The sequence below is a fragment of the Saccostrea cucullata genome, unplaced genomic scaffold (assembly GCF_032062105.1).
Source record: "Saccostrea cucullata isolate Sc308-1 unplaced genomic scaffold, CSIRO_AGI_Scuc_v1 ctg5867, whole genome shotgun sequence".
Classification (NCBI taxonomy): Eukaryota; Metazoa; Mollusca; class Bivalvia; order Ostreida; family Ostreidae; genus Saccostrea; species Saccostrea cuccullata.
The window spans coordinates 32,785-48,824 of NW_026939117.1; the positions used below are offsets into that span (position 1 = coordinate 32,785).

Consider the following 16,040-nt stretch of genomic DNA (forward strand, 5'->3'; position numbering starts at 1 on the left):
TTGCATTTAATTATGGATTTCTTTTCTAGGGACCGTTCACGGCAGCTCAGTCGGTAGAGCGCTCGCTCCGTGATCGAGAGGTCGTGAGTTCGTATCTCGGCCGCGACTGATCTTGTCGATAAAATTGGTAGCAACTGTTCCTTCGCAATGCGCTAGGCACTTCGAAGTGAAAGTCGCGGGTCCTTCGGATGAGACCTTAAAAACCGAGGCCCAGTGTCAGCGGCGGGCGTTGGCACATTAAAGGTCCCTCACTGCTCAATGGAACTGAGAGCCGAGTAAAGGTAAAAATTTGTAACCCTTCACAGGCATACGGTGACGTCTCCATATGAGTGAAAAATTCTCGAGAGGTAGTTAAAAAATATACAATCAATCAATCTAGGGAAACTAATTCTTGGTCAAGCATGAACAACAATTTTTCACTTTCTCATATAGGGATACTCATTCCTCCATGGCACCTGATCCCACCTCTGATGTTTCAGAGGTCCGTGTTTGCTCTGCTCCTATTTTGTATTGTTTTGTGGACTGTGATATTGAATTTTGTTCATTATCTCCACATCCTTCTCATAAAATCAATTTTACGAGGAAAATCAGGATCATATCAATAGATCTAGAATTATTAACATTTTTAAGATTCTCTCTCTCTCTCTCTCTCTCTCTCTCTCTCTCTTTCTCTCTCTTTCTTTCTGTATTCTAAGTTGCGTTATCTTATGTACAGTTAATCATACTTAAATTTTCTATAAAAATTCTAACAAAAAATTTAATGTTTCGCCTTTAGGAAGATATCAATAATACCAGTCATCAATGTATTTATTTAAGAACTGTGTAAACCTTTAATTACATGTAGCATTTTAATGTTTAATGTTAAAACATGTAAATGGAATATGCAAGATATTACAGGATACTTTACAAATTTATTTTCAGTCAGAATATGCATGTACAGAGGCAAGGAGCAAGTGTTAATCCTTTGCAGTTGCATTCTCTCCTTCTAGATAGAACTGGTTTTCTAAAAAGTCATCAGCAAACATAAGTGCTTGGTGTAATGCACCTAAAGCCAGAATGTTTATGTTAGTTTGAAGTTTTGTTTCCTTTTCATAATTTTTAACCGGAAGAACATGAGATCTCGGAATTGCAATGACGTCAGCAGCTTTGTTGACAGCGTCCTCTACAACTTCACTCAGGAACATATTGCTGACGTCATTCTCCACCAGAGGACAGATCTTGTCCATCTTCGTCAGAAACACTAACTGAGGTATGTCTGATTTAATAAATATAACAAAATTAATAGAGTACAATGAAATAGTCGGAATTTGGTATATTCTATCTGATAGCAAGTTCTCGTATTATACAAATATGGACTCAATGTAGGTCAATATGCATTTATAATGACCCAGGATGACAGATATTGACCGAAGATACATGAAGTATATCGACCGAGGGCGCTAGCCCGAGGTCGATATACTTCGTGTATCTTCGGTCAATATCTGTCATCCTGGGTCATTATAAATGCATATTGACCATGCATTGAGTCCATATTTATTATATTATATAAATAATAATTTCTAAAATTTATTAGTACAATGTATATCTTCCTAAACTTACAGAGATAGTATTAACCATAAATAAGTTGAATGTAAATTTTTCAGAATTCATTGAATATTACTCAGAGGAAATTGTTTCGGTAATAAATTTTAACCCATATCATAATAATAATGCAAGATATCTATCTCCGAATAACACAGAGTACCCCCTCCCCCAGATTGAGAATCGCACTCGTTTACACTTGTAGAGAAATGCACTGACAAAATATAAATACCTATGTCTTCTAACATAAGATACAGTCTTACATGGCATGCTTGTCTTTATTTTCTTTAGTCGCCGTATTAAATCGCGTAAACAGCGTCAAAATTCTGCTCGACGAGTGGAAAAGTCGAACTCAACCATGAAATGGTATGTGCTAAGTATTCCCGAAAAATATTCACAGATATCCTTGTAATTGTTTTGTATTATCAGCCTCAGAGTTCTTCACTATATCTTTTAAATTTTCCTCACCTACAACTTGCGAACTTCCATGTTTGTCTAAAGCGAAAGTGAAAACGAGGCAGCTCGTGCGAGTCATTATTCGCGTTCAGCGGTCGTTATTAAAAAATAAGTACTTCGTATTGACCAATCAGATTACCGGATTTCACAAAGTTATATAATATAATAAGATAACACATACATATCAGAACATTAATTTAGAAGGTACAAATATCCAGAAATACTCGTAGTTCGGAATTGAAAAATTGATAAATAAGTTTTGCAAAATTTGTTTAATTTTATTCATTTTGTAGAATATATAGAACATATTTAAAACGTACCCCTTTCCACTACGTTAGCCTTGATGTCTTTTAGTTTTTTAGTGATGCCTTCCGATAGAACATCAAGTGTACTTCCGTCAATAACAAACACAACAACGTGCATTCTCTCTTTTAAAGTCGGATATTTGATGAAACCGTGAACTTTTGAGGATGCTTTCTCAGCAGGATTAAACTGAAAAACAAAATGTTCAGCTGTTAATGAAATGCAGTGTATGTACAGATTAAAATTTGCTATTTCATTTATATCATAGAAGTAGCATGAAAATTTTTTATTAGTTTGGGAAATTTTCAATATGAAGATAATAGATATTTAAAAGACTATACAATCTGTGAACTGGCTTAAAACATTTCATACATGTGTTTTTTATACGTTTTTTCGAACATAATGTACGTCATTTATTTGCCTTCTCCTTTTATTTCATACCAAAACATAAGCAAAACTTCATATGTTTTAAGAGTCTGAATATCGAATACCGGGTATCAGAAATGTAATATCCTACATTAAATGTTGTGTCGAAAATTAAAGGAAAATGTGGAACGAACTTAAAACACCCATCGGATTATCTGCCTGCTAGCTGAGAAAATTTGAGTACAATAATTTATTTATTAAATCATCAAAAATGCAGTTTCATAGTTTAAAATATGCCTGATAGAAACCTTGAGTATAACCACTCCCACGGAGTGTGAGAATTTCATCAGTGTCAATACAGAATAATATTCTAACTTTCATTAATCTCTTAATGATTGACTGTATATTGTTTTATCTCCCATTCAAAAATATGTGTGTTTCACTCATATAGAGACGTCACCATGTACGAGGGGCTTCAAATTCTAACCAATACCATATGTAATTAAAAGCATATTTAAATGTTAATATCAAAACAAAATCTCATACAGTATAGTGGTTAGGCAGATTCCCATCCAGAATGAATGCTAGATCTTCATTCTTTATAGACAGCCCCTCCTCCACTCCCCTAGTGTCACAAATCCTCAGTTTCAAAAATCTCTTAGTTGCTGGATCTCGAATTTGAAACTTTTCAAACTGTTTAAAGCAATTGAAAGATTTTTCAAACTGTGTTACATGTACAGCTTGAAACCATAAAATGTCACTTTTGTACATCGATATTAAATTTACAGCCAAACTTAGCATAAAAGCAGAATTTTAGCGAGGATATAATTTTGGCATTATATAAGCGAGAGTGTCAGATCGCTTCTCTTAATCAATTGCGTTTAATTTGAATAGCTGTTTTAAAATTGCTAAAATAACATCTCACTTGAAAGAAAATGCCATTTTTAAGGGGAAAAATTTCCACTTATACGGTTAAACTTCTTACACTCTTAGTTAAGCTGGTTTCAGCGCTTCCAGTACAAGCCCGGGATGATATGGTTCCTTTGAAGATTGAATTGATGGTGTTCAGAATGCTGGATTTCCCAGACCCAACCTGACCTATCAGTAAGACGTTGGCCTCTGGAACATCCGACTCCTCAAACGGTTCATATGTTGTTATTTTCTCCTTCAATTCATTAAAAGTCTGTACAAATGGAATTCCATTTTTGATAAATTGATATGAATAATATAGAATACGTTTATAAAAGCTATATAATGACTTTTTTAAGTCACGTGGTTTTTCGCAAAAAAGGTATATATATATATATATATATATATATATATATATATATATATATATATATATATATATATATATATATATATATATATATATATATATATATATATATCCAAATTTGAAAATTTCACAGTGTCCGGTTTTTATATAGGTAAAATTAAAATAAAAAAGGCAACACAGATTAAAACGTTAGCGCTTTCATTACATCTTCAGACGTTTTACAAATGCATACTTTATCTTGACTGCAATGTCTTACAAAACTATTAATACTTTAAAAATCATTATCTATAATTGAATCTGACAACAAACAATTAAATGCTTGCAGTTTGCTCACACCTTTGAAACCAAATCCGACATGTGTTTATACTCTTAGCCGGAGAACATTGAAAGGTTACACTTTGTGTGAAAGTTTTGTCAGAAATCAAATTAAATCAAACTGTTAAGACTCGGATTAAATTTTTGAATGAAATATTTCTCTTTTTCTCTTCTTTCTGTTATATTGTCTTGAAAAAGTTTATAAAAAGGGAAAACTTTAAATTGTCCTTGTCCGCATCTATCAATGTGTTCGCTGAGTTTGATCTTACGGTACTCAGGAACTTGAATATGCTGTTTATGCACGCGAATTCTGGCTCTCAATGTGGTCCCCGTTTCACCGATGTAGAATTGGTTGCATCCTCCGCAAGTAATAACATATATTAAATTTTTGGACTCACATGTCATGTCTGAATTAATAAAGAAATCTTTTCCTTTGAAATTAAATGACGTTCCTTCTCTTAAAACAGAACATGTGCCACATCGCGGATCTTTACACTTTGTCACGGATTTTGTAGATTTCGTTATTTTGGAAGGACAGAGTATTCTTCTGAGGTTTTTGGGCTGCCTTTTGCTGTTTATAAACTTGAATTTTGAAAGAACATTAGACATTTCTTCATCCGTTTTGAGAATTTCGTTCAGATTTTGAACGATAGGTGTAACATTTTGGTTGTTAGGATTGTAAGTTGTGACTAGTGGTAATATTTTAATATTTTCCTCATCATTAGGAGTTGGATTAATTAATTCTTCTCTGTCTAATTCCTTTGCTTTTCTGATGCCGTCGTTGATTAAGCTTAAAGGATAATGTTGGTCTGTGAGATATATTTTCAATTCATCCAGACGTTGATTTTTGGTTTCCTCCTCACTTACTATTGTGCATATTCGTCGGGCTAGGTTGTAAGGTATTGCTCTTTTAATGTGTCGTGGGTGGGAAGATCCAAAATGCAAATATTGATGAGTGTCAGTACTCTTATAAAATATATCTGTTGCAATTTTGTTGTTTTCCTTACAGATTAATACATCTAAAAATGGTAATTGAGTAGAACTTTTTTCCATTGTAAATTTAATATCTGGGTCTAATTCATTTAAAATATCATTTAAAATGTTCAAATCTGAATCATCTTTTTTCCATATAATAAAACAATCATCCAGATATCTTTTCCAGTTTCTCTTAAGATATTCACAAAAATCTGCATCAAACTGTTCATTAGTTTTTTCATATAGTGCTTCTTCTAGGTATCCAAGGGTAAGAGTTGCATATGTAGGGGCCATTTTGGTACCCATGGCTGTACCTTTCACTTGATGAAAATATTTTTCATTGAAAGTAAACACATTGTTCTTTAAAACTAATTCAGTGGCTTCCAATAAAAATTCTTTTGTAAACCGGTTGTCAATTTCATTTCTGTAATTTTCAATCCAAAAATTTAAAGCCTTGATTCCTAAGGTACTGGTTATATTGGTGTACAGATTTACCACATCTAAAGTTACAAGCTGTGTATTAAAATCGACCTGTTTAGGTAGATGTCGTAAAAAATCTAAATCGTCCCGGACAAAACTTTTAACGTGTTGACAGAGAGGTTTCAACACTATATCTAGTAGATTGCTGAGACGTTGGGTAGGTGCTTCGGGTCCTCCAACAATCGGTCGGAATGTTAGATCTTGTGGATTTTCACAAACAATATATTCGGCGTTTTGTTTTTTTATAGCTTCTTTGATTAATTTTGATTTGTGTATTTTAGGTAGCCCATAGAAACAACTTTCCTTATAGTCAAAATTAGTTACAAAATCTTCCTCCTTTTCTGTTAATACTGAGGAGTGTTTATGTAACAATTTCTTAATTTTTTGCATAGCTTTTTTGTCCTGGTTTTCAGCAACTTCTGTGTAGAATTCTGTATTGGAAAGCATATGTGTTATCTTTCTTTCATAGTAAGCTGCGTTCATAATAACCACGGCTCCTCCTTTATCAGCTTCTTTAATGATGATGGTTTTATCGCTTGCTAAGGATCGTAAAGCTTTCTCCTCGTTTTTGGACAAGTTATTTCTTACTGATTTATTATGTGTGGTATCAAGTGTTAAACTTTGAAGAGTTTCACACACAGTATCTAACATACCATTTCGTCCTTTTTTGGGATTGAAATTAGATTTATTTCTAACTAAATCCTCCGGTTCATTTGAATCCGATTCATCACTCTCTGTGGTGTTAAAGTATTCTGCTAGTCGTAATCTACGTGTGTATTCTTTAATATCTTTTTTTAACTCTTGCTTATTACTATTAGGAGTCGGTGTATATTTCAATCCCTTTGACAAAAGTTTTATTTCCCATTCATTTAGTTGTTTACTAGACAAATTGATCACTTTTGGTTCCACGCGTTTTTCATTTGTTGATGATACTGGAATCTCTGTCCGCTGTTCGGTTTGCCGCCGCCTAAAAAATACTTGTTAACTCTTTTTCCAATGTAGGTGATCCCATTTTTCTTGTAGGTATTTTCTTGGAAGTTATTTTGCATTCCATAACCGTTTCCGTATTTGTTATTGAAATGATTAAGTTCACCCTTTCTCCATGATTGTGTGTTGTTGCTTTTTCTCTTATCAAAATTATGGTAATGTGGTTTGCTGTTTTGTTTTCCTACATACCTTTTTTGTTCTTGATATTGTACTATATGCTTCTGTCGTCTAGGTTTTGTTGGCCTGTTATTGTTTTTTTGGTGAAAATTTTGACGGACAACGTCAGCAAAACTGGCTTCGCTTTTTGTCGATTTGTTTGACAATTTTCCGTTTGGTTTAGGTTTCTTTTGACTCCTTTCTTTGACTATGTTGTTACCAAATTTTCTTACGTAATCTAATTGCCATATTTCCTTCATCCTCCACCTATCATGTGCTCGTTTTTCCCTTTTCTCGCAATCGGATTTCCACATATCTTCCAGGATTTCTAATATTCTTCCGCTTGCTTTCTTCTTTAGTTCATTTTTCATTTGTTCGTCAATTTGAAGAACTTTCTCCTGTGAATTTGTAGACCTCATGCGGAGCAGTTGTATCTCTCCTTTAACTCTATCCATAGCCATATTAGCTCGGATATTTTTCTGATCCTCTGGTTCTCCGTATATTTCCGCTATTCTAAATTTTCTAGGTAGGATTGGGTTTTCTTCTCCGAGCCATTTTTCATATTGGATTGCATCATTGGCATTGTTAATTGTTTTCCAAAAGACTTGTGATCTTGAGTTGAGTTCCCTATTCCATTCAACTTTCATTTTTTGCTTAATTTTGTCTGCCTCTTTTTGCAGTGCAAGCTCATTAATTTCTTGTTGGATTATTTCACTTGGTGAATGATAATTCATCCAATTTTCTCCTACATTTACAGATTTTACAAATGTTTCAGTGTTGTCACTGTTCTCCGTACGATTTTCACATACCTTGATCAGATCTCTCAGTAGATCATTGGTTGTATCCATTTTCTCTCCTATGTTACTCATCGTTTCAAGGATGTTGAAAAGAATACCTTCTGTATTAAAACGGATGAAGAAATGTCTAATGTTCTTTCAAAATTCAAGTTTATAAACAGCAAAAGGCAGCCCAAAAACCTCAGAAGAATACTCTGTCCTTCCAAAATAACGAAATCTACAAAATCCGTGACAAAGTGTAAAGATCCGCGATGTGGCACATGTTCTGTTTTAAGAGAAGGAACGTCATTTAATTTCAAAGGAAAAGATTTCTTTATTAATTCAGACATGACATGTGAGTCCAAAAATTTAATATATGTTATTACTTGCGGAGGATGCAACCAATTCTACATCGGTGAAACGGGGACCACATTGAGAGCCAGAATTCGCGTGCATAAACAGCATATTCAAGTTCCTGAGTACCGTAAGATCAAACTCAGCGAACACATTGATAGATGCGGACAAGGACAATTTAAAGTGTTCCCTTTTTATAAACTTTTTCAAGACAATATAACAGAAAGAAGAGAAAAAGAGAAATATTTCATTCAAAAACTTAACAGTTTGATTTAATTTGATTTCTGACAAAACTTTCACACAAAGTGTAACCTTTCAATGTTCTCCGGCTAAGAGTATAAACACATGTCGGATTTGGTTTCAAAGGTGTGAGCAAACTGCAAGCATTTAATTGTTTGTTGTCAGATTCAATTATAGATAATGATTTTTAAAGTATTAATAGTTTTGTAAGACATTGCAGTCAAGATAAAGTATGCATTTGTAAAACGTCTGAAGATGTAATGAAAGCGCTAACGTTTTAATCTGTGTTGCCTTTTTTATTTTAATTTTACCTATATATATATATATATATATATATATATATATATATATATATATATATATATATATATATATATATATATATATATATATTATTATATATATATATATATATATATATATATATATATTTTTATCATTTTTATCCTATTCCATTACCTTAAGCATAATTTGCACATAATAATTGGTAGTATTTTAATATGCTTATGACAGTTCCCAAATGATTTTTTGGGGGTTTCGGGTCAAATACAGCCGCCTTTGTATCCGTTTAATTTAAAACATACCTTTTTTTGTCTAGATACAGAAGCAGTGCACTTCATAGGATCATAGTATTGAGGAAACTTCGATTAATCTATGGTAGAATCATGCACATTTAAAACTATTCATGTGTACAAACAAATTCCCTTCAAAAGCATCGGGTTTTAAAGCTTAAGATAATGATTTTTAGATTATACGCACCTTTATCAGTAAATATTAAATGATATAAGGGTCATTTCTCGTACTGAAGCTCGCTAACTTTACGATTTGTTGCAAGAAAAATGTTTCCTTAATTAAGCGAAAACCAATGTGTTATTAAAAAGTGCGTTGAGCTGTATATGATAATTTGGCTGACATTTTGCATTTACATTTCGAATTAGAAATAATTCATTAATCTGAAACCATATTTCCATATTAGAATATCAAAATATGATTGTGTTTAAATGCATTATATACGTGTACCTGTAAATCCCACTCTGGCGCGTCTCTCCATGGGGTGTCAGCCTCTTCCTCTATTGGGCCATCTAAAATATACGTTACAATATTATGCTTCAAAAAAGTACTTGAATTGCTGCTAAGATGCTTTCATGAAGTTATCAATTTTGGGACTTAAAATTATGTTTTTCCAAAATAATTTCTAATCATTTTTGTCTTAAAATATATACATGCTACTAATTACTGATAATTTGAAACTCAATCTTTGTGGAGTGAATCAATCCTGCACTTAAATCATTTTGGACAGGCTAAAAAGTGCTAACAATCCCCCATCTCAAAATAGCAGAGTGTTATAACTGCTGCTAAAAAGCCTACTATGTGTTTTAATCACAATTCTTGCATCTTTATTGACGAAGAATACTTCTAGTAAAATTAGTAAGAGGTAGAATTATATTATATAGGTATAGAATTACATAGAATTATGAACGATAGAAAGATGAAAACTAATTCTATTAAAATGTATTTATTTTACCAAATTAACATCCAGGCTCAATATTTATATAAGATATATTTTGCCATTGAGAAAAATAACATTTATAAAGCTATAAATATTTGCTAACTAGTTAAAGCAATTGTTTTTTTTAAAAAAAGGGCACGAGACATTTTCCCCTAAGACAAATTGCCCAACAAATCAAAGTAAAACTGAACATAAAATACCGTTGTTTACTCAGTAGTGGGAATGAAAACAAATAAAGTTTTAATGAATTCAGCTTGCTAAATCAATTTGGTTACATATCGTGATTTAAATTGAATATTGTGTTTGATAATTCATTTATCAGATCAAAAAGTTATACTCTAAATAAAAAAGACAAGACAAAATACCCCTTGAAGCAGATTATAATGTAAAGAATTTTCTAATATAATATTGCATTTTATAATTCTGTTACTGAAGATCCAAAATTAAAATACACAAATTATTTGGAATAAAGTTGAAAAACACCTACATTTTCACGGATTGTAACCTACCTCTAAGTAGGTAGACCTCCAAGTCAGTGACGTTATTATGTCCATTTGATACAGACTTGGCTGTATCACCAGCTAGATTAAAGCCTTTGCCGGAAAATAAATTGGTAGTGGACAAGGGGAAATATCCTGATGAATTCCTCAAAAGCTCAGATTTTTCAATAGACCATAGACTACCAAATAGTGGTCCATATGTACTATGCCTAAAATAGTTGTCCCCACTTCCTGATAAGTATGGAAATTTCTTAGCATTCCACTTTCCTGCAGAGTATAATTTAAAGAGGAATGCATTTTGATCTATAGCCCAGTTACCAACACTCTCCCACATCTCGGAAAGATAACCTCCATAAACGTATTTATCTACATTATAAAACATTGTTACTGTAGGTCCCTTGTTGTCACACAGTTCGTGAAATTTCTGTGGTGTTCCTCCATCTCTGCTGATTTTATACAAAAGCTCAAACTGGCATTTTCTTCCAATCCATTCTGATAACTGATTTTTGTCTTTGTGCTTCAGTAAACCGTTCATCTTTATGCTTTATAGAAAAGAACAAACAAAATATAACATTAAGGACCTAAGATTTCCTAATATAGTCCTATATGTAAAACTTCGATCAGCCATTTTAGCCCCACCCTACCCCTGGAGGTCATGATATGAACAAACTGAAATTGACACTACCCGAGGATGATTCAACATGAATTTCATCTTTCCTGGCCCACTGGTTCTTTAGAAGAAGATTTTTAAAGATTTTTCCTATATATATTCCTATGTAAAACTTGGATCAGCCATTGTGGCCCCATCCTATCCCTGGGGGAAATGATTTTAACAAAATTGAATCAACACTACCTGAGAATGATTCAACATGAGTTTCATCTTTCCTGACCCAGTGGTTCTTGAGAAGAAGGTTTTAAAAGATTTTCCCTATATATTCCTATGTGAAACTTGGATCAACTATTGTGGCCTCACCCTACCCCCAGGGTCATGATTTGAACAAACATAAATCTACACTACCTGAGGATGATTCCACATGAGTTTCATCTTTCTTGGCCCAGTGGTTCTTGAGAAGAAGATTTTTAAAGATTTTTCCTATAGTATATATTCCTTTGTAAAACTTGGATCAGCTATTGTGGCCCCACCCTACCCCCAGGGGTCATGATTTGAACAAACTTGAATGTACACTACCTGAGTATGATTCCACATGAGTTTCATCATTCCTGGTCCAGTGGTTCTTGAGAAGAAGATTTTTTAAAAATGCCATTAATTTTTCACTAATTCATAATTATCTCCCCTTGGAAGAGGGCGTGGCCCTTCATTTGAACAAACTTGAATCCCCTTTATCTGAGGATACTTTGTGGCAAGTTTGGTTGAAATTAGCCCAGTGGTTCTTGAGGAGAAGATGAAAATGTGAAAAATTTACGCCGACGACCACGACAACAACGACTACAACGACGACAGACAACGGACAAATTTTGATCAGAAAAGATCACTTGAGCCTTCGGCTCAGGTGAGCTAAAAAGGAAGAAAAACATTCCGGAAGGAAAATAAACCCGATTTGGTCTGTAGGGAATGTGGATAGGGTGGTTGCCATTAACTTCCTATTCAAAGTTATAAGTACTTGAAATGGTCCACTATTATCGTTAAAATAATTGTTAAGCTTAATTGTTATATATCACAAATTAAACAAGAGGCCCTTCAGCCCATCGCTCACCTGAGTAGCTTTAACGATGCTGTTATTTAACAAAGGAAAATTTATAAATAAGAAAAACCAGACTTGAATTATTTTTAAATTAATTTATCGATCGGATAAAAGGATACTTCCCACAGTTACTTAAAATCTTGCTAGCGTAGGAATTAATAAATTTATTAACCTATGTATTGAATGTTTAGTCTCCGAAAAGTGCATGTTTATATCAGGGAAGTCATACTTAGTCCATATTTCAGTTAAAAATTATTTCCTTTCTCAAACGATAATATTTATCATTTCTGCCATTCTACAAAATATCAACTGATTATATATAAGGATTTTGCAAATGAAGAACGATGCCACTTAATGTATAAAATGGAATTATAAATAGGAATAAATGGATTCTACAATAAAGTTATGAATAGTCATAAAATGAGAATAATTTGACAACACAACTGATTTTCTTACCTACGATGCCTAAAAACAACTTTCGATTTAGATTGTAAATATCAGATCAAAGTATGGCGACCAAAATCCATCTTTAAACTATAAAGTTGACCGAGAAAAATATAGCATGTCAAACGTTGCAGCATTCGGTCTTTTCTAATTGCATTGTATAATTTCTATTAGTACTATAGCTATCATTTTTCATTTGCATTGTATAACATTTTTCACTTATATTGATGTAATTATCATTTTCATCGCTTTATTTGTATTACATATTTTCCATCTGTACTGTAAAAAAACACTTGAATTGTGTAATTTTCCCACTTGCTTTCACTACTTGTATTTTTCCATTTCTGTTCTACAATTTCCTATTTGTGTAATAGCAAATATTTTGTTTGTATTGGATTTTTTTTAAAAATTTCTATTCGATAATATTTCTTCTGTATTGTATTCAAAGATTGCTACCTTATTTTGTTATGATGAATTTAATGAGTCAAGATTGATCCTGCATCATGTTAAAATGAGCGAGAGGTGTTAGTTTTATGTAATACCCCCCGGTATGCTATTTTAAGAATAGAATCAAGTGTGAGTATTTTCCAAACATAAAACGACGTCGGAAATCGTTGGGGCCATACTTTTGTCCATAGTCTGTTTTATCCTTATATCTTTTGATAGAGAAGAGTTAGGACTCATATTTGACATGCGCAATGCCTGTGACAAGATGGTTCGGCACATGCTATAATTCCTTTGCATCTTGACCATGACTTTTGACTTTAATTAAAAAAAAACTTTATTGATTACATTTGTATGTCATGTTATTTGTATGTCGGATTTCACGTTTGACAAAATAGGCTATATAAAATGATGATATCTCATCCATTTAAGGGAGAGGAAATAAGCACCTCCTTCAAATTTACCTGGTCTTAGAACCCCTGTCAATCATCTGAAATTAAGCCCGGGATTGGATACTTTGATTTGATTGACATTTAGTTTGCTGCTGTTGTGTATATCTTGTGTACCTTGTTTTGGAGATCGTACCGACCATCGAATTAACTTTCAAGTAGGGTTTATCTTAAAAAGATATTTATTTAGACAATAATATTTCTACTTCAACATTTTATTCTCAAAACATCGTTTCTAAGTTTCATTGTTTTTTTTACCGAGAGACTGTTTTATAATTCACTTTCTTCTTTCGTCTTGTGCGTAGACGTTTACTTTTTTGACGACAGATTACAACGACAGATTTTGGTGCTAAATGTACTTTCGTTATAACACTTAATTAAGAAACACACAGTATATAAAAAATGTCGAATTATTTAAAATATCAATTATTTTTAAAGAAAGAAATTAAGAAGGATTCTGTCTGTAAAAAAATGCTTTATTTCGCATTTCAATTCATGAGCTAAACTTGAAAAAAAAATGACCTCCGTTTACAAAGTCGTGGGAAAACCAATACAGGTAATACACTCATGTAACATCCTGTGTATATAGGTAGTGTACACAAGCCAGCGTCGTTCCCTCGGGGATTCTCAGCCGCTTCGATTAAGCTCCACCCCACACCAAACTTACCTGAGGAAAACCGTACGGTTAAAAACCTCGGCCTTTAAGACACATACATGTAAAGCATTGAAATAAAACTCCTTACTTCGCGATGCTAAGGCAGACATTCTCTTCTCTCCTCCACTTTTTTGTGAGTTTGACTATTTTTTTTCTTACCGTACTTGATAAAATCTAGCGAAAGCGCAGGGAATAGAATTTTTACCACTACGCCAACAGAGCAACAAAAAAATTCCAATATCCTATACAATGGTTAGTGGTTTCTCTTGATGATTAATCCTCTGCTGCGACAGGGGTTGCGTTTCCTGTTATTGTTATTGAAATTTTAATATTAACATTAAATTTTCACGGAATTATTTATTTTTAAAAAAATAAATAATATGAAAGCATTTGTAATTAAATAAAGTTAAATAAGCCTATGAAACCCTATTTCTACCATACATTAATTATGAAATAATTTTATATACAGTACATGATTTTTAAATTCACTATCAAAATACTTTTTCTCATATTTTTTACTTGGAAAATTAGAACGTACGTATAAAATATCAAAAACGTTGTTCAAAAAACATCAGGTTTAAATGATCATTTTTAACATGTCCTATGTAAATCAGATTTAACCCCGCCTTTTGTTCAGAAAATAGCGGTATCTTTTAGCAATATAATTTCTAATTAAATACAAAATTAAGTCTTTTCTTCATTAGCACTTACAATATGTAATTACATGACTTTGGAAATAATGATTATCACTACCAAATTTGATTTTCAGTTTGCAGCCGATTGCGTCGGCCTTTTAGTTGCTTTCAATTGCCACAATAGTATGGTGAGTGTCTTCTACCTATTCTCACTTTAAAAAAAAAACCTACATGTATACTCCACCTATTCTCAGATAGATGATTTGATATAGTTATTATGTTTTTTCATTAATTAGACTAAAATTACATTTCATCTAAGATTTAACTATACGTTGAACATTTTAAGACAGAAAATAGATAGGCTTAACATAAGATTAATTATTTTACTTTAAGGGGGCGGTCTGAGGATTCCATTGCGCAATTTTTCGCGCATCACATTAAAAAGAAGCGTATTTAATGTTTTAAAGCATTTTTTCACTAAAGTAATATAACTAATAAAACAAAATTAAGAAATTTCAGGTTAAAAGTTTTTATTACAATTTTAAATAACTGTTTTAAAACGATTTTAAACCTTAAAGGTAGATTGATGTCGGGTTTTTGACGTTAAAAAAGATGCCGTTTTGAAAGAAGTGTAATAAAATGCTATTGAAGAATAAGTAATAAATGTATGCTTTTGAAATTCAAAACAATGAAGTTTGATGCAGTGTAATTTCTCCATCATATAATTAATAAAAAAAAAAAAAAAAAAAAAAATATATATATATATATATATATATATATATATATATATATATATATAAATATATATATATATATATATATATATATAAAGCACTAAAAATGACCAACGACACGAACAATAGAAATTGACAATTTCTATTGTTCGTGTCGTTGGTCATTTTTAGTGCTTTATATAAATTTCCATCCGTGACCTTGTATCTACTTGGTAGATCCGACATTTAGGATATACAGTGTTGTTGGTTTTTTAGTGCTTTTTATATATATATATATATATATATATATATATATATATATATATATATATATATATATATATATATATATATATATATATATATATATTTTTTATTCCCGAATACATCCTCAGTATTTATCAAATTTTGTAGTCTGAGTATTCTATAAAAAGAAGTAAATCCGTTATTTGGGGGTTAGGTGGGGTGATATGCCCCCTCTGGAAAAAAGTCGGTTTAATTTAGTGTTTCTTACATACATGTATAATGTATAATGTACAATATAGAGTTACTCATCATATATTATAGTTTGAGCAAAAAGTCTATTGCACTATTTGTATAATTTGATATAAATGGGCACTTATCCTTATAATCCTTTAGTCAATGTACATGTAGTTTGAGACGGTCCCTTGAAAATTCCTGGCTGTAGATATTCCATTACATTGGCGTGTACACTGAAG

General features: G+C 32.1%; 1 protein-coding gene across 2 annotated transcripts; it reads right to left on the minus strand.

Moving 5' to 3' along the window:
• Window positions 1-881: 881 nt before the first annotated feature.
• LOC134252302 (interferon-induced protein 44-like) lies at window positions 882-12,513 on the minus strand. 2 transcript variants are annotated; one of them, XM_062734743.1, is made up of 7 exons: window positions 12,438-12,513; window positions 10,288-10,820; window positions 9,289-9,350; window positions 3,692-3,871; window positions 3,253-3,399; window positions 2,358-2,529; window positions 882-1,255 (listed from the first exon to the last, which is right to left on the minus strand). In XM_062734743.1, exons 2-7 carry the CDS (start codon window positions 10,811-10,813, stop codon window positions 957-959), a joined length of 1,386 nt encoding a protein of 461 aa, XP_062590727.1. In that variant the 5' UTR covers window positions 10,814-10,820; window positions 12,438-12,513; the 3' UTR covers window positions 882-956. The 2 variants fall into 2 exon arrangements, with proteins under 2 accessions (XP_062590727.1, XP_062590726.1); XM_062734742.1 differs by having other exon boundaries at window positions 3,692-3,889.
• Window positions 12,514-16,040: the final 3,527 nt, after the last annotated feature.

Excerpts from the sequence above, each read along its gene's own strand:
- LOC134252302 (XM_062734742.1), bottom strand. The coding sequence starts at position 10,813 with ATGAACGGTTTACTGAAGCACAAAGACAAAAATCAGTTATCAGAATGG. Across the intron at positions 3,400-3,691 it reads AAACCAGCTTAACTAAGAGT|TTTGAAAAGTTTCAAATTCG; the intron begins GTAAGAAGTTTA and ends TGCTTTAAACAG. Across the intron at positions 1,256-2,357 it reads GGCTAACGTAGTGGAAAGGG|ACATACCTCAGTTAGTGTTT; the intron begins GTACGTTTTAAA and ends TTATTAAATCAG.